The sequence below is a fragment of the Onychomys torridus genome, chromosome X (assembly GCF_903995425.1).
Source record: "Onychomys torridus chromosome X, mOncTor1.1, whole genome shotgun sequence".
NCBI classification, from domain to species: domain Eukaryota; kingdom Metazoa; phylum Chordata; class Mammalia; order Rodentia; family Cricetidae; genus Onychomys; species Onychomys torridus.
In genome coordinates, this window is record NC_050466.1 from 57541888 (window position 1) to 57564779 (window position 22892).

The 22892-nt window shown below is 41.3% G+C and overlaps 1 protein-coding gene across 4 annotated transcripts in view; it reads left to right on the forward strand.

The window, feature by feature from the left end:
• The window catches only part of Egfl6 (EGF like domain multiple 6), a 67274-nt gene that overhangs the window by 3683 nt on the left and 40699 nt on the right, over positions 1-22892 (forward strand). For all 4 annotated transcript variants that reach the window (XM_036174626.1, XM_036174625.1, XM_036174624.1 and 1 more), the window contains exon 2: positions 17788-17900. In XM_036174626.1, the coding sequence (XP_036030519.1) occupies positions 17788-17900 (113 nt within the window). The remainder of the gene's footprint in view (positions 1-17787; positions 17901-22892) is intronic.

The following is a 22892-nucleotide window of genomic DNA, read 5'->3' on the forward strand; positions in this document are numbered from 1 at the left end:
TTGTAGGAAGCCCATGTGGATAATCCAGGAAAATCTCAAAGTTGCTTTGACCACACTTGTGAAATCTCTTCATCATGATCTAGGGAGTTGTGTAAGACAAATTTTCATCCTCCCAATATTCCCACCGTCTTCTATCAGGAGCAATCTCAGTGCAGAAAGATAGGGAGGTGCCCCTGGGATGCCCCAGAAGGGGGGAGGGGAAGCACAATAGAAAGGGATGCAACAGGAAAGGAAGGACAACAACAAAAATAAAAACCGAAAAAGTTCCTGAACATCAAGAAATTAGGCTGGAGCTGGGCAATGGTGGTGCACACCTTTAATCCCAGCACTCGGGAGGCAGAGGCAGGCGGATCTCTGTGAGTTCAAGGCCAGCCTGGGCTACCAAGTGAGTTCCAGGAAAGGCACAAAGCTACACAGAGAAACCCTGTCTTGAAAAGCCGAAAAAAGAAAAAAGAAATGAGACTGGGGACTAGGGAGATGGCTCAGTAGGTAAAAGCACTTGCTGTGCAAGCCTATGGACCTGAGTTCAATCCCCAAAGCCGACAGAAAGGTGGAAGGGGAGAAACAACTCCAGAGAGATGTCCTCTGATCCCCACACCCACATCATGGTACAGATGGCACCACATGCATCATCCACATACAGACACACACGTAATAATACTAAATTTAATGTTGAGGGGGAAAGAAGAGTACATGAAGCTCTCTGTGTACAGTGATACACCGGCTTGTCACTGAGCTGCTGAGACAGGAAACCTCTTAGGATGGTGTTCTCCGCTAACAACTTCTAGAACACAAACCCTTCTGGAGACAGAGGAAGCAAAGCAGACAGGTGCCCCAAGGTGATATTGGTTTGATGGTAAACCAAATTATAAAAGGATCTGGGATTGATTTACTCAGAATCTCACCGTAAACAAATGTCAGCATTCAAGTTCACAGTGCCTCCCACAAATAGTTACATCTTTCTACCACATACAGGTTTTGTCCAAAAGGATCAGTAGTGCTGATCAGTTCTGTTAGATAATTTACCAGGTCCCAGTGTATTGGTTTTGATAACTAAAATGTTTTAGGGCTGGGGACATGGCTCAGGGGGTAAAGTGCTTGCTGCACAAACATTAGGACCTGAGTTGCCTCCCCAGCATCCTCATAAAAAGCTGGGGTAGAATGGTATGTGATTGTAATCCCAACGCTGGGGAGGCTGTAAAGAAAGGATCTTTCAGACTTGCTGGTCAGCCAGCCTAGCTGAATCTATGACTTCCAGGTTTAGTGAAAGACTCTGTCTAAAAAAAAAAAATCATAATGTACAGAGTGACTGAAGAAGCCATCCACCATTGACTTCTGGCCTCCACACATGTAAACACATATACACATGTATACCACACAGGGAGAGTAGCTGTTTTAAATTTCCAGATTGTAATGATGAAGACAAATTCCAGAAGGAGTTAAAATTAATTTGGTCCAATTCGACAACATTAACTGAACACTGGCATGCTCAAACATTCTCCTGAATGCCAGAGATACATATCTGTCTACCACCCCCACTAGAGCACTTGGTAGGGCCAGAAAAAAAAATGTCTTTCTTTGTTTCTTTGTCAGTTGAAGAGACCAAATAAATCTAAAAAAAAAAGGCAATGTTTCTTGCACATAAACAATAAGTGAACAGTTTCAGAGGAACAGACATGTATATAATATACCATTTATTTATATTGTGTATACACAATATACAAAATTATATTTAAGAATATATGTATATACATATATGCATGCAACAACAACTAATGAAAAGAGAGGTCCTGAATTTAAAAGAGAGCAAGTAGTGGAATGTGGCAGAGAAATGATATTATTATATTCTAATCCCCCAAAAATAAAAACATAATTAAAAAAATAAATTTCAGCCGGGTGGTGGTAGCTCATGCCTTTAATCCCAGTACTCGGGAGGCAGAGGCAGGCGGATCTCTGTGAGTTTGAGGCCAGCCTGGTCTACAGAGTGAGTTCCAGGATGGCCAGGACCCTTACACAGAGAAACCCTGTCTTGGAAAATAATTTTTTTTCACGGTTCAGGGATGTAGCTTGGTTGGTAGGGTTCTTGCCTAGCACATACAAAACCCCAGGTTGGAGCATCAGCACCACATTAACTGGGTGTGGTATTAAAAACCTGGAATCCTAGCACTCAGGAGGTGAAGGCAGGAGGATTGGGGGTTCAAGATCTTCTTCAGTTGCATAGCAAGTTCAAGGCCAGCCTGGGATACATGAGACCCTCTGTTTAAAAAGAAGGAGAAGGAGGAGAAAGAGGAGAAGAAGAAGAAGAAAAGGAGGAGGAGGAGAGAAGAAAGGAAGGAAGGAAGGAAGGAAGGAAGAAAAGAAAGAAAGAAAGAAAGAAAGAAAGAAAGAAAGAAAGAAAGAAAGAAAGAAAGAAAGAAAGAAAAAGAAAAAGAAAAGAAAAATATTCCACAGAATATAGATGAGAGAGAAACTGAGCCCGAAAGAGCCAGGGAAAACTGAAAACAGGGCATGGCATATGAACTATCCTTATGAATAAAAGTGTATCTATCTGGGTTGGGGATTTAGCCCTGGGTTCGATCCTCAGCTCAAAAAAAAAAGTGTATCCATCGCCTATAATATGTAGGAGAAAATAAGTCAGTCAGTGTTTAATTGATGGTCATTTTGCATGGGAATAAGGTAATAAATGGATGGATATGTGCCTGCAAAAGAAGAAGGTAGAAGGAAGACAGCCCCAGGTTCAAAGGGTAAACTGGTCATCATGAACCCACAGTACCTGCCAAGAACCAAAGAAGGGAGGCTGGAGCCAGGCTGCAAGGAAGCTAGGATGCCAAGCTAATGAGCTTGGACTTGATTCCAAAAGTAACAGAGAGTGAAGCAGGCCATTGCAGGCTCTGCCATTTTTAAATCTAACCCAGTTGTGACTAATTCATGCCCCAAATCATGACAAAACTGCTCATATCATTATGGTAAAGAGCCATAGTTTAATCCTAAGCATTTTTTCCCTTTCCTAATGTATGCAACAGCAATGTATTAATAATCCTTGGCGTCTTGGATTTGATGAGTGCATGATTAGAACTCAATACACCTTTGCAAATATTTTCAGCTTGCTCTTCTGTATTCACTGTGCTCAGTTGCTGGCCACATCTCCTTGCTATCTGTTACTGAACTACAAAATGCTTCAAAGCTTCTAATTAAAACAATTTTCTTGTCTCACACAGTTTCTGTAGATGGGGAAATCCAAGCAGCTCAGCTGCCTGGGGATTAGGCCTGTTTTTTATGGACTTTATAGGTTCACAGCAGAAAGGTAGGCCTGTCACAAGTTTGTAGTCAAGCTTTGGCTAATGCCACTATCATCAGCAAGCTTCACATTTTCTAGAGGATCTGCTTCCAAGATGGCACACTTTCATGGTGGTTAGCTGGAAGCCTCATATCCTTTCCATGTGGACACTCCTCCATTAAAGTGGCTTGACTGTCTTTACAGTGTGTCAGCTGACACACACAACCCCCAGAGTTTCTCATACAAGAGAAGGAACAAGAAAGGAGCCACAGTGCCTTTGGTGTCCTCATCCCGGAGGTTATCCTTCATCACTCCCACAGTTAATTAGAAGTTCATTAGAAGCCATCCATGACAGCAGGGAAAGCAAGCTTCATCTTTTGCAAGAAAGAATATCAAAAGTTTCTGCAGACACAGCTGATAATGCCCTCCCCATCCATTCTGATTTGTTTTCCCCTGTGTTGTTTGCTCCTCTGCCTTCTTTACCAGGCGCCCTTCTGTGAAAAGCAAAGTTCTGGATTTCCCGATCTATACTTTCTCTAGGTGATTGTTCTACTCCTAGTGGTTCCAATCCCATCTCTGTGTACTTGACTTCAAAGTGTGACTTCAACGAGATGGCTCAATGGGTAGAGGTACTTGGTACCATGCCTGACAACCCGAGTTTGATCCCCAGGACAAGCATGGTGAGCTCTTGCTCTTAAACCTCTGTGTATCTGAAGAGTGGTATGGCTTGGGGTAACCAGAACTTTCATTCTGTCTCTTAAGGCTGGGTGAGAACTCAGGGCTAGGAAGATGGCTGTGTGGTTAAAATACTTGCCTTCCTGAAGGTGTGAAGACCTGTGTTTAATCTCCAGAAGCCCCATTTTAAAAGCTGAGTTTAGTGGTGCATGCTTGTCATCCCAGTGCAGGGAAGGCAGAGACATATAGACTCTTAGGCCTCACCAGCCAGCCAGCTAGTAACCAGAAAACGACAGGCTAATGGGGTACCCTGTCTCAAACAAATAAGGTAGACGAATCCTGAAGAATGACACCTAAGATTGTCCTCTAGCCTCCACATGCACACACAGATTTGTGCACACACATGTACACATGTGAATGTACAAATACAAACACAAAGATGGATAAGAACTCAAAGTTAATTTAACCATTTATATACAATGAATGACCTTGCCATACTGGGTGAATGATTTTTAAAAATCAATGACAAAAATACCCTCATGGAGGCTAGAGAGATGGCCTGTCAGTTAAGAACATATACTACTCTTACAGAGGACCCCAGTTTGGATCCTAGCACCCACATGTATAGTTCAAAACTGTCTGTAACTCTAGCTCCAAGGGATCCAGTACTCTATTTTGGCCTCTGAAGGTTTTGTATTCGTGTGTAAGTATACACACAAACACATATATATCATTAAAAATAAAATAAATCCTAAAAAAAGAAATACCCCATTGCTTTCCCTAGTTATCCTTATCTAGAAAAACTTTTATTTATAGAACAGTAGTTAGTTAGTTAGTTAGTTAGTTAGTTAGTTAGTTAGTTAGTTATTGTATGTGGAGCTGAGGATCGAACCCAGGGCCTTGAGCTTGCTAGGCAAGCGCTCTACCACTGAGCTAAATCCCCAACCCTTAGAACAGTATTTAAACAGCAGCAAAAGACATTTAACTTCTCAGTTTGTCTTGGAGAGTTTTATGATGTTTTCTGGAAACTGGTCAGCAACAAGCACACAAAAGATCCTGGCACCTTCTATTTTTTGCAGAAAATAAGGAATCCTGTGCAGAAATACTATACTACTTACACAATCCTTGGAATGTTTCTAAATTGACTCCAGCTGTGGAGACAGTGATTTTCTGATTAATTTGATCAATGTAGACGGCAATGTGTATAATGCATTAAAGGAATTCTAGACAAGTCAACATTTAGCTCAAACTCTCTTTGTTTCGAGCCTGCTCTCCACTAAGACTTGATTGCCTATATTGACATTCCCCTGCCTCAAGACTGTATTCTCTGGGTCTTATATCTGATAAACATTGTTCAGGAAGAGAGAGAGATGGAGAAGTAAAGAAAGGGAGAAGGAGAGAGATGGATGGACAGAGGATGGGGCCAGTGGCATGCCCATCCAGGCTTCCCAAGGTAGAAACATGAAGTCATGGATATTCAGACATTTTAAATGTACAGAGTGGCAATTTCTGGATAAAATGCTTTCTATACAAGCATGAGGGCCTGAGTTCAGATTCCTGGCACCCACATACAAAAAGCTGAGCATAGTGGTATATGCTTATAACCCCAGTGCTGGGACCAGGGTAGGGAAGACAGGTGGATCCCTGGAGCTCACTGGTCACGCAGTTTAGTCAAAATGGGGAATACTAGGTTTAGTGAGAGACCTGTCTCAAAAAAAAAAATAATAATAAGGAAGAAAAGCAAGTGAGGAAGACATCTCAGTGCCAAACTCTGATTTCAAAAGGTACCTGCAAAACACACACACACACACACACACACACACACACACACACACACACACACACGGAGAGGAGAGATTGATTTCATTACCTGCAATATACCTAGGTATTCAGTATTCAAGTAGAAGAATTATTGAATCAGTGATAGATCAGTTAGTGTGGCCATGGGTTTAAAGCACATGGCAAGGAGGAGAGGATGCTGGGAAAATAATTCAGGTCATTTGCCAATATTAACTTGAAATACCATTCTATATCAGGGAGAAGTAAATTAAGCTTTTTTTTCTGAGCACTCTGAATTTCATTTTTCCAAGCTATGCACTGTGCTGTCGTCATGCATGTCATGCCTGCCTGTCCAGGATTCCTTCCTTCCCCCAGACCATATTGTTTCCACTTAAATATAAAGAGTTGAATAATTAATTTTCTTTCTTTCTGAAATTTTAAATAGATGCACATGTACATTTTCAAAACTGGCAACACAGAACACAGAACTGGATTCTTGGTGTAATAAATCAATTTCCTATGGCATCTACACATCAGCAAGTTAATTATTAGCAATTCTATCTACTAACACTTTTCCCTCTTTAAATGATTTTTTCCACTTTCATGGCCATGTATAGAATATGATGATTAAACCAGTAAAGTCACAGTTGTGGCTGGCCCTTTGAAGTGTATTCTCCAATCTTGGTGAAGGCACAGACCTCACACTTACTAATTACAAGGCATGTTGCTAGTTTATTGACTCATCTTCCTCTGATGTATTTTATGTCCTATGATAGTTTTTCCTAGAGTACTCCTTCAAGATATCAGGTCTCCTTTAGGACATGTGCAGAGGACATATCACTATTATTCATGGGGTAGCCACTGGCCAAACTATTGTGCTTTGATTTGTATTGTTGTCTGAATATCAGGATCTATTATATAGTTCTCAATCATGAGTGAATTCTTAAGAAACTGTCTTTTGCATTTTTCATCTGTATGTATGTGAGTGCATTCATGTGTGTATGCATGGTTTTGTGTGTCGGGGCACACGGCTGGGTACGAGTGTGGGTGCTATTATTGAGGCAGGGTTTCTTGATGAACCCAGCTTGCCAAGTCTTACTCTAGGAATGCCCTCTCTCTGTGTCTCAAGTGCTGGGATCCCAGGCAACCACCATACCTGCCTGTCTTTCTACTTAGGCTCCAGTGATCCAAGTCTCTGGACCTCAAACATTTCACTTACTGAGCCATATCCCCAGTCCCTCATCTGCATTTTTAAATAAGTGAAAGTAAGACCAGATTTTTTAAAAGATGTATTTATTTATTTATTTATTTATTTATTCATTCATTCATTCATTCATTCATTCATTCATTTATTGTATGAGTCTTCTGTCTGAATGTATGTGTGTACACCACCTAAGTACCTGGTACCCACAGTGGTCAGAAGAAGGTATCAGATCCTCTAGAACTGGGATTACAGTTAGTATGATCTGCCATGTGGGTGCTGGGAACTGAACCTGGGTCCTCTGCAAGAGCAACTAGTGCTCTTAACCACTGAGCCATATCCTCAGCTCTAAATGTCTTTGTTTTTGAGACAACGTCTCCCTGCATAGCCCAGACTGTTCTGAAACTCGCTATAGAGCCCAGGCCAGCTTCAAACTCATGCTCATCCTACTTAGACTTCCAGAGCTTCCAGCGCTGGGCCACTGTGCCTGGGTCTAAGGTTACAATCTTCCAACAGAGCTGAACTACTACTAAGCTGCATTTGTGATGGGGAAGGTATCTTTTGTGGTGGGGAAGGAGTCTTGATTTGTTCACAAGAGTTTGATGGCCCAAGTGCTAGCCATTAGCACTTTGGAGCATTTTATGAGTGACACTTAATCATCAAAATGATGATGTGGAACAAATTAATATCACCCGGACTTCTTGGGTTCCCCAGTGTACCTGGTCAGGCATGTGAAAGCAATAAAGCTTAAGAAAGCATTTTTTCCTGAGTAACTTTGTAAATATGCAAACAGCATGTGAATGGCATCTTCTAGTAACTCTTCTAACTCATTATCCCTAGGTGGTATTATTTCCAACCCAGACTAATTGACTTTGACTTATACATAGAAAATAGGCTTGGCCACCTGTACCAGAGACCCTGTACTGGTTTTTAATTAGGTGTTTAAAATAGAACATATTAAAACAAATTTCTATATGTTTTTGTTTTACTTAATATCTAACAATTGCAGAAATGACTGGAGCTTATTGAAATCCCCACACGTCTACTGCAAAATCAATACTGTTATTCACTGTTTAAAACCTTTCTAGAACTCTCTGGAGCTTTCAGCATCAACAAAATGTTTCTCATGAACGTTTTCTTTCTGGATCCTGCTTATCTCTCTGCCCCTCCTCTATCACCATCCCTCCTAGCTCCCCTTCATCCTCTCCCACTCTAAAGTCATGCTTTTGTCTAGGCTTAAAATTGCCAGCCCTCATGATCTTAGTAGCTGCATCCTTGGCATAAGTTATTCTCTCTTCCTGAAACATCTTCCTTCCCCCAGCCTTATTCCCACTTCACTAGGCTAACTGAGTCTTCATATTGAGCCTCATTTCCTCCAGAAAACCTCACTCACTCATACTAACCAAATACTTCCTATATATTCCCCTAGCTCCTGAGGAGCTCATGTACTAGAGTACAATTATTGTACTTGTCCATTGTTGCCAATAAGCTCCAAGTTCTTTATTCTTGTATAACCCTTGAAAGTCTTGGTGCCTAGTACAATTCCTGCTGTCTAAGTCCCTAACATTTTGTGTAGGGAAATGGGCAGGTGGAAGGTATGGCATGACTTTTCCTGGGGAGCCTATTTCAGTTAGTTCTTAGATAAAGAGGGCAATGGCAAATTAAAGAAATAATTCTGGGTCCAACGTTAAGAGTTACTGACAAGAATGTGTTTGACTCTGGCAGCCACGTCACCAGAAGGTCCACCTTAGCATGGTTGATGGCTCACAACTCTCAGGCAGCTCCACTAAACAGTCCTCTCTCTTTCAGAGATTATTGACTGCTTACATAACCTCAATGAGGAACCACATGAGTCTTGTCATACCTACCCCTCCCTCCAACATTGAAGAAACAACTACAAAAGAGATACATGAATAATTTTGTGACTTATGCTCTCCCCTGGCTAGCCTTTCTTGGCCTTTGTTTCTTTATGTATAAAATGATCAGTTGGAATTAGGTGATATATAAGGTCAATTTCTCTAAGGTAAAATTCTATAAATGCCCCATTATAATGAAAACTCACTCTACAAATAAACAAAACTAAATTATAAGGAGATGATGGCAACCATAAGAATGCACCTTGAAGGCTTCTAACTGCACAGACATAGTTGGCAAAGGACTTCAATTATTCTGCTCTTAGAAATCTATTATCACATTTAAACAAGGCCACAACTTCCCCTGATGAAGGCAGGGGTTCTATGGTGGACACTTTTGTGGGAAACATGGCTCTTCAATACATCTACTAATGTTAATTGTTGTAGAATAATCTTTTTTGTACATTGCGAAGATGTCACTCTGATTGGCTTAGTAAAAAGCTGGACAGCCAATAGCTAGGCAGGTTTTCCAAGCACAGAGGACAATGGGAAGAAGAAGGGCAGAGAGACAAAGGAAGCAGAAAAGCAGGATGATCAGTATATATGTATGAGGTAAATGAGCCTCAGAGCAGCACATACATTAATAGAAATGGGTTCATTTTAGTTATAAGAGCTAGTTAGAAACAAGCCTAAGCTATTGGCTGAGCTTTCACAGTTAATAATGAGTCTCTACTTGATTATTTGAAAGCTGGCTGGCAGGACAAAAAAAATCCCCCTACAGCTAATCCCACAGCTAGTGCTAATAATAGGCCATCAGTTGGGGAGTATTTACTGTTACTCACAGTTCAAAGTAGTTTCATTAACATAAATACACATGAGGTAATTTCCTTACATGCATTTCAGAGATGAGATAACTGAGGAATAAAAAGGTGAAGTAACTTCTGAAGGTCATAGAGCTAATATATATATATATATATATATATATATATATATATGACCAATAACCAAACCCAGAATGGAAAGCCATAATGCAAATCATCAGATTAATCAGTCTTTCACCATTCAGCTGCTGCTCCTACTCTCTTTCCTCATTTAGCTTTCCTGTACTGACATGGTGTGTTAATTACCTTTCTCATTACTATGACAAAATGCCCAACAGAACCAGCCTAAGATAGGAAAGATTTATTGATTTGGGCTCATGGTTGAATGGAATACAGTCCATCATGGGGAAGGCATAGTGACTGGCTCTGTTCATGGTATCAGGAGTGTATAGCAGAGCTGGACCACAGAGTAGAGAGCCAGATGGTGTTCTAACCCTTGATGCCTGCCCTGTAGTATCTCACTTCCTCAAGCAAGGGTCTACCTCCTAAAGGTTCCACAACTCCCCAAAACAGTGATACCAACTTGGGACCAAGTGTTCAGACACCTGAGCCTATGTGGGGCATTTCATATTAAATCCATCATACCTGTTATCCTCCAAGGATTGCCCCCATCTTCCTGAACCTTCCTTCTTCTTCCTTGTCCCATCTCTTATGTGTTAGTTTCCTTGGAGCTCTGCCCTAAGTCTCCTTTTCATATTCTATATCTCCTCCCTCAGCTTCAGGAAGATCTACCTATAGGTGTTTCCCAAATCAAGTCATGCTTCCTAGATATTGAGCCCAAATATCAAGCTTTCTACTCAACATCTCAAAAATCTTACAACTCATCATTTCTCCTGCTCACTAATATAGTTCTCCATCCATATTCCCCATTCCAGAAACATGGAGCTGCTATCCTCCTGATGTGCATGCTTCTCACACTCTACACACAACTAAGGAGAATAACAGGCCTGTGAAGACAGATATCTGGTTTCTTTAGAGACCAGCAGTTCTCAGTCTTCTTATGCTGTGACCCCTTAATACAGTTCCTCATGTTGTGGTGATCCCCAACCATTAGATCCCTTTTGTTGCTACTTCATAATTATTATTTTGCTAGTTATGAATAGTAATATAAATATCTGTTTTCCGATGGTCTTAGGTGACACGTGTGAAAGGGTTGTTCAACCCTCCACAGAGGATACAACCCACAGGTTGAGAACCACTGTTTTTGAAATTAACCTAGTGCCTAATACATTGTAGGAACTCGATATAATAGTTGAGTGAATAAATGAAAGAATGAATGGATGAATATTTTAATCAAAATTCCATCCACTCCTCCTAACTCCTACCTCTATTGCTTTATTCCAAGGAACCATAATTTGTCTTCTGAGCCAACTAATACTTCTGATTCTTCCACCCTCTCTCCAGTACCTTCTCCAGATTACTGCCCTGAGAATGTTTTTCTAAGGGAAAATCAAGTGTATGTGTGTGCATGCAGGTGCACATGCATAAGAGTGGGAGCCAGAAGTAACTGTCGTTCATCTTATTTTTTGAGACCAGATGTCTCACTGAACTTGTGTGTTCACCAAATGAGCTAGACTAGCTGGGCCGGCTAGCTCCAGAGATTCACCTATCTCTGCCTGCCAGTGCTGGAAGTTACTGCTATGTTACTGGTGTGCACCACCACTCCTCACTTTTTTTTTTTTAATAAAAGTGCTGGGGATCCTAACTCAGGTCCTCGTGGTTGCACAGCATGCACCTTACCAACTGTGTCATCGTCCTAGACCATCCTTTTTTGTTTTGCTTGTTTGGTTGGTTTTGGTTTTTGGTCTTAGAAAATGTCTGCTATATCCCAGTGTCTTCATTAGGGTTACTATTGCTGTGATGAAAAATCATAACCATAAAGCAAGTTGGGGAGGAAAGGGTTGGACAGGAACTCAAGAAAGGTGGGAACTTGGAGGCAGGAGCTGATACAGAGGCCATCTAGGGGTGCTGCTTACTGTCTTGCTTCCAGATCTTATTTCTCAATTTAGGTTCCCTCCTTTCAAATGACTCTAGCTTGTGTCAAGTTAACATAAAACTAGCCAGGACACTCACGATGACCTTGAATTCACTGTGTATCTAAGGATGGTCTTGATGCCTGGTCCTCCTGCCTCCATCTCCTGTTGTGGAATATTACTCTATGTAAATATGTGTTACATTTGTTTATGCTGCATTCCCTTAATGATGTGAAGATAGATTACATTTGTTTATGCTGCATTTGTTTAACTATGTAAAGATGTGTTGCTTTGCCTGCCTAAGGCACTTGGTCTAATAAAAAGCTAAATGGCCAATAGATAAACAGTAGAGGAATAGGTGGGGCTGGTGGGCAGAGAGAATAAGGAGAAGGAGGAATCTTGGTGAGAGAGATGGGAGGGAGAGAAGAGAGAATGAGGGAGAGAGAGAGGAAGATGCCAGGGGCCAGCCAGGCAGGCAGCCACCAGCTAGCCAAACATGGAAGAAGCAAGAAAAGTAAGATATACAAAATGAAAGAAATGTAGAAAGCTCCAAGGTGGGTGCCAGCCATGTCCATGGAGAGAAGCTGATGTATCACGTGAGATTGTGGGCACCACGACGTGGACTGAGCGAGAGGAAGCTGTGGGCCATGCAGGCTGTGCTCACGCTGACCCCCTCAGCTGTGAACAAGATAAAACAGCTCCTTAAAGACAATCCAGAACCCCAACACCAAAGGGACTTGTAGCTGTGGTGAAAGCTTTAACATTTGAAACCTCATGTGATTGTCATGTGCTCAGAGTTTATAATGTGTGGCCACCTCATGAGGAAAAATAAAGTGATGCATTTTGGAAATCAAGCCAGTATGCTGAGTCCTGAAAACTTCGTATCTGTATTGTCTGTAAAGCACAGAAACAGAGAAACCATTGGTTTCTTTGGGTCATCTGTTCTGTACAGAAAACTCTTACCCTGCTTTTAACACTGTAGCATTTGTGCTAGAACCAGCTTCGTGCCCATTGCTTTGCTGGGAGCTGAAGAAACAGATAACAGGTATGCCCCCATAGATCCTACTGAATGGCTTGAGACTATGCCTGCTGGGACCTTTCTCAACCTGTTGCCAACTCCTAATCTCACAGTCAGGACAACTGTGGGTAACAGCATAGTGGTACCCCACTTCCCTCTCACATTTGCCATGGCCTTTTGCATTTTTATTAGAAATATAATTATTGTATGCTTCATTTGCCCACTCAACAGTTCCAGACTTCTGAGTGATGGTGTGAGAAGGTAGGACCTGCCAGACCTGGTCTCAGTCCATCCCCTAGGGCATGCTTCAAGATGGTTTGCTTAGACCTTTCAATTGGAAGCTCTTGTGACAAGTAGCCAGCTAGTAGCTCACTGCACCTAATTCTGTGTGTATGAAGACTGGATCCAAGTACAGGTTAGAAGAGCTAGGACCAGACCCAGCTCTCCCTTCCTCACAGGTTGTCACCAGTGCTGTGTGAGACAGTCAGTGGAGGTGAGTGTTGGCCTGGCTTCCATGCCTGGGCAGCATTTTCATAAGACTCTCTTAATTTATGGAGATTGCATTAGTTTTCTTTTGAATGAAAAAGTCTTAGTTAAAACCTTTTGTATGAATTGCCGTGCTCACTCAGCAGCACATATACTAAAATTTGAATGAATTGTCACCTTGTTTGTTTAGAACTTTGAAACAATAGTTTCTTACAGAGATCCTGCAGCAGTGGAGTAGTTACTCTTGGAGCACAGGCCCTAAGGAGCAGAACAACAACATGGAGTTCCCAATATGCATATACTTTCTGGTTCCTAAATGAAATTGCTGAATGTTTAATATTTTTATCATCAGTTTTTTGAGTCGTGATTTCACAACCCTCCTGCTTCAGCTTTCTGAGACATGTGCTACTACACCTGGATCCCAAGTTTTTCTTCAAAGTGATGGTGACTTAACTTGTGTTTGACATCTTAAGTAACCTGTGAGTTCTTTTGTGGGAGGCTGATTTTCAAGAAGGAGTTGAGTTTAATATTTGCGCTGTTTACTGAAGTACCTACCACCAAAACATACCGACTTGTAGTTTTATGATTGTTGATGAGTTTGTATCATAAATAGAATTGTTGATACATCTTTAATTTGTGCAATATTGTATGTAGAAATTGAGTATCAATTAAAAAACACAACTCCTTGTGATCCTAAAAAAACAAAACAAAACAAAAAGCCCCAAAGTGAAATGTAGATGAAGAGAAACAAGTAAGATTAATTTATAAGAGCTAGTGGGACAAGCATAAGCTAAGGCCAAGCATTCATAACTAATAAGAAGTCTTCGTGTCATGATTTGTGAGCTGGCTGGTGGCTCAAAAGGAAGCCTTGTTACAACCTCCCAAGTGCTGAGATCAGAGACATGCATCACCTTTACCTGACTAAAAGACAATTCTGTCAAATAACCCCCTTGCTTTCCTTCACTGCTGTGCTGTTGCCATTAGGACATAGAACCTCCAAGCCCTCACTGGATGACAGGATTCTTGCCTACCATTAATGCTCTTCCTACACCAAGCCACTCCCCTTTTTTCTCTGTGTGTGCTAACCTTCTGGGTTCCAAGAGCACAGACACAGCTCTCTTATTTCATTTTCTTTCCACTCCCCATAGTCTTCCTTCCCTCACTGCATGTGGCTGACCTAAGTCTTAGTTTAGGAAGCTATAAATCCAAGAACAAGGTGACAGCACAGTGGCATTCAGGTGAGGGTTCTCTTCCAGGTGTGAACTTCTCAAGTGAACTGGTTCTCTTGCCTCTTATTATAAGGGCACTAATACCATTTATGTGGACTCCATCTTTATTATCTAATTGCCTCCCATAGGCTCCACCTCCAAATGATTCCACATTGGAATTAAGATTTCAATATATTCAATATCAATATATTCAATATTTCAGCAATTATACTCCTAACTGTATAACCAAGAAATATGAAACTTGTATACCAATGCTCATAGCAACATTATTCGTAATAGCTAAAGGTGAAAAAAAATCTCAAATGTCCATCAGTTGTTGTGTGAGTAAACAATAAAGCACAGTATATCCATACAATGACATATCACTCTGCAATAAAAAGGAGTAAAGGATTATTATGTATTACAACCTGAATTTAAAGAAGCTAGACACACAAAACTATGTATTGTGTGTTTCTATTGACATGAACTATCCAGAAAAGGCAAATGCATAGATTAATGGTTACAAGGACATTACACTGACATGTAGAGGAGGAGTTAGGAATAATTGTTCCTTTTGGGGGGGGTGATGGAAATGTCTTGGAATTAATTACTAGGTGGTATGTGCATAATATAATGAGAATACCAAAACCCACTGACTAGAAGCATGGAAGCATGTACATTAAAATGTATTTTGTATTTTATGAATCATATCTCAGTTTTTTAAATGCTCAAATCAAAACTGTTTCAGGACATCATGTATGGAGTAAGAGCTTTTTCCTTCACACAGTTTGTGTCCAGAAGTCTACAGTGTCTTCCTTGGTCATTGTTAGTTACGTTGTGGGTCAAGAGCAAGGTAACCACCCCTTGTAGAATTGTCAGGAAGATACAAATTTGATTATGACACACAGTTGCAATGTTCCTCAGTCAAAGCTCTTTCTCAGGTCTGGGGATGCAGTGGTGGAGCACTAGCCTAGCCTGCACTAACTAGACTTGTGTTCAGCACTGAGCACTGAAAATAGCCCTTTCTCAAAGCATTTTAATGGTAGCTACCAGGCTGTTCTATACTCTAGTGCATCTGTTTGCCATAGATTATGAACTAAAAAAAATCAAAGGCTGCCTCTTTCTTGTCCTCTGCTCCATCCATGTGGCCAAGTAAGAGCTTGGAACACAGAAAAAGCTCAACAAATGTTTCACTTTAAAGTAATGGTACTTAATAGAAGACAGTTCTGCCTTGTGGGGGATTTTGGCAAATGTCACTTTTTTTTTTTTTTAAGACAGCATCTTGCTATATGACCCTAACCAGCGTGGAACTTGCTGTGTATATCTTTCTGGCCTATAATTCTCTTGTCTCTCACTCCAGAGGATTATGGGTGTTATAGGATTGCTAGGATTATAGGTGTGCACCATCACACTCAGCTAAGCTAAAGATGTTTGTTGATTGTCACAACTCAGGGGATACATGCTATTGGCAACTAATAGACAGCAACCATGGATGTTACTAAATAGCCCCCAAGAAAAAAACCCAAAGAATCATTCAGCCTATACATCAGTCACATAGAGGTTGAGAAACCCTGCTCTAAGTAGCTGAGTAAACTTCTATTAAAAATGAAAAGGTTGGGAGCTGGAGAGATGGTTCAGCAGTTAAGAGCACTGGCTGCTCTTCCAGAGAACCCAGAATCAATTCCCAGCACCCACATGGAAGCTCACGACTATCAACAACTCCAGTTCCAGGGCATTTGACACCCCCACACAGAAATACATTCAGGCAAAACACCAATGCACATAAAATAAAAATAAATAAAGTGTTTAAAAATGAGGGGAAGGCTCTCTTGCAGGCCTTTATTTTCTCTCATATTTTGTGCTCTTGGTGAATGAGATGTCCCAAACAGCACCTTTTTAACCTCTGGTAAGTGAAGTTTGTAGGAAAGGCAGATCATGAGAAAAAAGGAACAAGTTTGTTTAACTGTCTAACTTGGACTAAGATACTACAAATTAGCATATATTCAATCCTGTACCTGGTAAAATGTACATTGCTTATCTGTTAAAGAGCTCAAGAAATGGTTTGACATTGTATTTCATATGCACGAGGAATATCAAATGCAGCCCTCCTTAAGTTGTGTGGCTTTTGTTCTAGTCTGGTAGCAGTCCTGTCCAACCCCAAGGCATCAAGCAGGAAAACAGACCAGGAGCTTCCTACTGGGTGTGTCACTTAGGGCTCTTCCTGGGTGGCAGGAACTCACTTTTCAGATCAGGGTCAGCAAGCTACAACCTACAAACTCAGGTGGCCCCATATACAACATATGAGCCAAAACCAGTTTTAACATTTCCACATGGTTGGTGATGGGATAAAAGAATTCTATGTTTAGGGATGTGGATGCAGTTCAGTTTAAAGAGTGCTCGCCTGACACCCAGGAAGCCCAGAGTTTGATCCTCAGCAATACAAACCCAAACCAGAAATGGTAGTGCACATCTGTAATCTCAGTGCTAGGAAGGAGGAAGCAGGAAGAGCCAAAGTTCAAGGTCAACCTTGGTTACATAGCAAATTCAAGGCCAGCCTGGGATACATGAAACACTTTGCTGACTTAGCCAGCTTCCCAACCCCAGAAATAAAGAACTATTGGAACAATCACACCCATCTGTTTGCTATTGCCTATGGCTGCTTTAGCACGTAGACAGAAACCTATGGCCTGCAAAGCCTGAAATATTTACCTCGAGTCCCTTTGAGAAAATGTTTGCTGATTCTTGCTCAACGGTTAAGAGTTTAGCAATTTGTGTTTCCACAAGGCTGTTTTGAAGCACAGCAAGTTTAAATCCCCAGCACCTGGCTCTGCTTGGGGACATGTCTCCTCTGCATGCTGTTGGATTCCCTCCTCTGAAACCTGAGATGACTTAGCAGAATAGTCTCCCACTCTTCACCAGCCATAGTATATGTTGATTCCAGGCTGTTTGATGACTCCCAGGTGGTCCATGAAGAAAAAGTGCAGAGCTCTTGTCTGAGCCAAAGCCACTTAGCCAGTGAGTCATTGACACAAAGCCAAACCCAGAAAGCCACTGTGCCCATTCAGAACTGACTGGAGAAGTGGCATTCTATCAGTTTCAGAAATGTCCGTTTTTTGTTTTTGTTTTGTTTTGTTTTGTTTTGTTTTGTTTTGTGGTCACTTTCATGCACTCTACCTGTATAGATTCTGTAACCAATTTCTTTGACCCTAGGCAAAAAAGGGAATGGACAAAACTAGAGAGAAGTTGGCAAGGGATAGAAGGCAGAGGCTGCCAACTCCCAAATTCAGATTTTTTTCCCTGCAGAATCTAGCACTTCCTTTAGGTCTGTGGAAATCACAGAGATTCTTGGCATCTTTCCTGCTGCTCCTGTGACAAGGAAGAGCCTCTGTGGCTCTCTCTGTTTTCTTGATGCTAACATCTGGTTCTTTATCCACAGTCCAGGGGATTACGGGTTGCCAGCACTGGCACACCAGCCTGGCCTCTGTCGCTATGGAACTAAGATAGCCTGCTGCTATGGCTGGAAAAGGAACAGCAAGGGACTGTGTGAAGGTAATTTTCGTAAAAATTCAGACCGTCCTGTGATTGGGTCAGTTTTCAATTTGTGATACCATTACCATTGGATTATCTGGGATAAGGACATGGGTAACTACCAATACTCAAAGTCCCATCTGGAATGGCTGACACTACAATGCTAAATGGGAGTTATTTTAGGAAACTCTCTCTGTCCATTATTATTCCTGTTACTATCTGAGTAATTATAACTGGGTTTGCTTTGGCTTTGATTTGATTTAATCTGTAAAAACTGAGATGGTCAAAACCAGACTCCTTCTAATTATAGTTTTTCCAACTGATTTTTAGTGGACTACACATTTTAATTATTAGTCATAGGCTAATAGCCAAGTAGTCTCTGGCTACAAAGTAGAATAGAGACCTTTATACCTTATAGATATGCCACTCCCATTTTTAAATTCCTTAAGTGCAGTTTCTAATGGCAAGAAATGCATGCATGCATGTTTGCCAAAGTGTTGTTTTGCATTATTTTATGCAGATTACAAACTAAGGAAACAGATTGTTTCTCATATTCTGTGTTAGGGGATTATGTGAGAAACCTCTGATAATTTCCAGAGGATTTCTGACAGCTGAGATGAACAGAGATTTCTGACCTGTGTTGATTTTTGTGTGGATTTCCATAGTAGCCCATATTTGTGACAGAGAACAATCAAACCTGCATTTCTCCAAGGCATTTGGTTACATTGTCTGGAATAGAGTTCATTACCTCAGGGTAGAAATCTGGTCTCAAATGCCTGATCATGAGTTCTTTGTCTGTTAAATGAGGTAATAACATACCTGAATGTTTCATTAAAATGCTAGTTACTTTATAAGTAACTATATTATCTTCTCATAGGCCTGTCTCTGACACAAACCCCTCCATTCTAACTGGCCTCCAAATAGCTAGATTAATAGTTACTGGGGTGGTGGTCATCATTATTTTTCAGTAGAGTAGGCACTGGTAAGTTCCCTGTACCCCAGTTAATATTTCCACAACTACCCATGTCTTTGCAAACACCCTAATTAAACTCAGTGGGTCTGTCTTAATCACTGTTCTATTTCTGTGAAGAGACACCATGACCAAGGCAACTCTTTTTTGATATTTATTTATTAATTTTTTTTTCATTTTACATACCAACCCCAGTTCCTCCTCCCTCCCCTTCTCCCGCCTCCTTACCTCCCTCCCACTCTACCTCTATCCACTCCTCAGAGTGGGTAAGGCCTCCCATGGTAGTCAACAAAGTCTGGCATACCAAGTTGAAGGAGAGCCTAGCCCCTCCCTATTGTATCAAGGCTGAGCAAGGTATCCCACCACAGGGAATGGACTCCAAAAAGTCAGTTCATGCACCTAGGATAAGTCCTGATCCTTCTGCCAGGGACTCCACAAACAGATCAAGCTACACAACTGTCACCCACATGCAGAAGGCCTACTTCGGTCCCACGCATATTCCCAGGCTGTCAGTCCAGAGTCAGTGAGCTCCAACTAGCACCAGTCAGCTGTCTCTGTGGGTTCCCCATCATGATCTTGACTTCTTCTTCTTCTTCTTCTTCTTCTTCTTCTTCTTCTTCTTCTTCTTCTTCTCCTTCTCCTTCTCCTCCTCCTCCTCCTCCTCCTCCTCCTCCTCCTCCTCCTCCTTCTCCTTCTTCTTCTTCTTCTTTGAATGCAAGGCAACTCTTATAAAAATAAAGCATTTAATTGGGAATGGCTTACATTTTCAGAGGTTTAGTTCATTATTATCATGGTGGGACATGGCTACATGCAGGCAGTCATGGTGCCAGAGAAGGAGCTGAGAGTTCTACATCTGGATCCAAAGACAGCAGAAAGAGAGACATTTGACCAGGCTTAGGCTTTTGAAACCTCACAATTCACCCCTAGTGACATACTTCCTCCAACACTACCCCAGCAAGGCTATATATCCTAGTCCTTCTCAAAGCAGTACCACTCCCTAATGAGTAAACGTTCAAATCTATGAGTCTGTGGGGGCCATACTTATTTAAATCACTACAGGGTCTGAAAAGGTAAAAGGTGTAGAAATAGGAGGAGGACTTGTTGGGGAGAAAGGGGGGATCAGAGGGAGTGGGAAGGGGACAAGAAGAGGTATAATGGAAATTGACTATGATCAAAATACATTGTATACATGTATAAAATTGTCAAAGAATAATACAATATTTTAAAATATCTAGATTGACTCTAGGGGAGGGCAGAACTTGATAGTATCTGAAATCCATGGAACAACAGAAGACATGGATTTTGTTTCCACACATTCCCTGTTATTCAAAACATTCAGCCATCAGGGCTTCTTCATAATGAGATGACCAGAACATTGAGATGCTAAGGAAAAGTGAAGACCATAATTGTTCATCCACTTAAAGGGAATTAAAGCATCCCTCTGAGCCCTGTGTCAATTAAAAGGGCAGATAGATGTTGCTCAGTTGGTAGAATGTTTGCTTAGCATTCAGCAGCCCTCACTCTGATGGAATGTATTATGATCAAAGACATCATACACTAGACTGATGTGGGTGAACTTGGAGAAGGTAGTGAAGTTAATTAAGGCTCTGTTTCCTCCTCTGGAACATGGAGAAGGCAATACACCTCAGAAGGTGCAGAATAGAGGCACTAAAGCATCTACTTGCTGCTGGTCACACAGAAAAAAAATGCAGTGACTCTTTCCACACTTCTGTCCTTCAAAGTACCAGGTGGTAGAAGCATTAAACATAGCTTTGTTCTTTGCATAGGAACAGCATAAAACATTCTTCTTTGAAGGCAGTCATGTGGAAAGAGGTAAAAGTCGCCTGAGACATGTGACTTATAATTTCTTACATTCTCGTGAACCTCAACACTTACTGCCATAAAACTCAGTCATACCCAGCATACCACTGGCAATTAAATAAGAGTGAGATTCGACTTTCTACAAGGGCTATTCTTCAACTGGATCAGAATTGTCTGGCCACATATACACAGCCAACCACAACCTCAGTGACTTTGTGGACTATATATCACGAGCAGGAAGGAATGGGAAGCAAAAGGCTAAAAGCTCCAGTGGGAGAGTTTAAGAAAAATGTTCAATATGCAGATGTTTCAGGCAAATGATGGCTAGCAACTCTGTTGTTTTTGTTGAATATTTGGGCTTTAATTTGCAATGGATGACTTTTAGATTTTAAAATACATATCATATTTTATTGAAGTTTTTCAGTTTCATGTAGCCCAGGCTGGTCTCAAACTCTTTCCATAGCTGAAGATGATCTTGAACTCCTGATCCTTCTGCTTGAGTGCTATGATTACAGCCACTCACCACCATGCCCAGTTTATATAGTGCTAAGGATCAAACTCAACAATGCTTTCTGCATTCTAGGCAAGCGCTCTCCTAACAGAGCCAGATCCCTAGCCCCTGCATGTTCCTTCTTGTCGGTAAGGTCATATGTTCCTAGAAGCACGAAATAACAAGGATAGTCACTCCCCTCTTGCCAGATTCCTTATTCACAAACCAGAGTTCAGATCATTCAGAAAGAAAAACACACATCAACCTGCCCCAACAAGTAATATCAGACCCTGGCTGGGAGGTCCCAGTCCACACACACCTTTTCTTCCATCTACCATTCACTGTTTCTCTCAATGACCTGCACCCATGCACACAGGAGCCCAACCCCCCCCCCCAGCCTTTGACCTCTGCCCCTGTCTAAATCTTCTCTCGGTGGTGGAATCTGATCAAGTCTGCATCATTATCCTCAAAATATATGCCGCTCTAGTGACATGGAATGAAGTGCTGGCCAAGGACAAATCCCGGATGACAAACTGCAGATGGAGGAGGCTGGGGGAGAAGTGAGCACGAGAGTCTGACTTTGTGCAAAGTGTGTCTTGGCCTGGGGCTGTTTTAGACACAAACTGAATTTCCCTCTGCCGGATTGGCTGTTCTGGTCCCAGATCCAAAGTCACTGTAAATTGAAAACATCTTTCTGAAGCTTCGACCTTAAAGCAAGGATATTATTCACCATTTCTCCTGTGTGCTATCTGGCATTCATTCTGGACTTTCCTGTCTGGATCACATTGGAAATCAGCTGCCAGGGAGCAATCACAGGTCTTTGGGACTTAAAAAATAATCCAAGGTTTCTTTTTCTAACATCTGAACTTAAAGCTGCATCACCAAGTCCATGCTCATAACAAAGGAGATACTGAAAATTAAATTCCATCTCTTTAGTCTCTAGAAGTGGAAAATTTTTGCTTTGGAAGCTTTTTTTCCTCTCCTTACCTTCTTAGTTATAACTTGTTCGGAACCAAAATGTTTCCCTGTTACAATCTTTATATGTGCTCTGTGCCTGGTGGCATACATCTCTAATCCCAGCACTAGAAAAGGAGAAGTAAGAGGATCATGAGTTCAAGGCCCAGGATACATTGTGAGACCTTGTCTCAAAACAAAAGCAAAAACAAGGACTAAGAATGTAGCTCAGTGGTAGACCATTGGACTAACATGCACAAGGCTCTGGGTTCCACCCCAGCACTGCAATATATTGACATATGTAGGATATATTTGCATATGTAGGATATATTTGTGTGTGTGGCATATATATGCATGTGATGAATCTATTTTCTCATAGAATATTCGCAAATGATATAAAATGCTGCAGGAGAAAAATGAATTTTAAGTGATTGCCCAAAGACACTGAGAACACAGTAAGAGGCAGTTCTCACACTCATTTTGCTCATCTCCTTTCTGTGAGCCTGATTCAAACTTGCCATCATCTTTGATCATTTTTTCCTTGCCCTCAATTCAGTTACAACATTCTGGCCCTCTTGTGTTAGCCTACCATTTTGTTCACTGAAGAAAGATTTATCAGATGCCTACTTCATGCCATGTACCAGGATACAAAAGTCGATAACAGAAAAACAAACCCTGCCTTTGTTAAGCCTCTATAACCACCATTATCACCATGCTTTGAGTGCCCATCAGAGTGAGCTGTTCAGATTTAACAATAACAAAACCACTAAAAAGATCT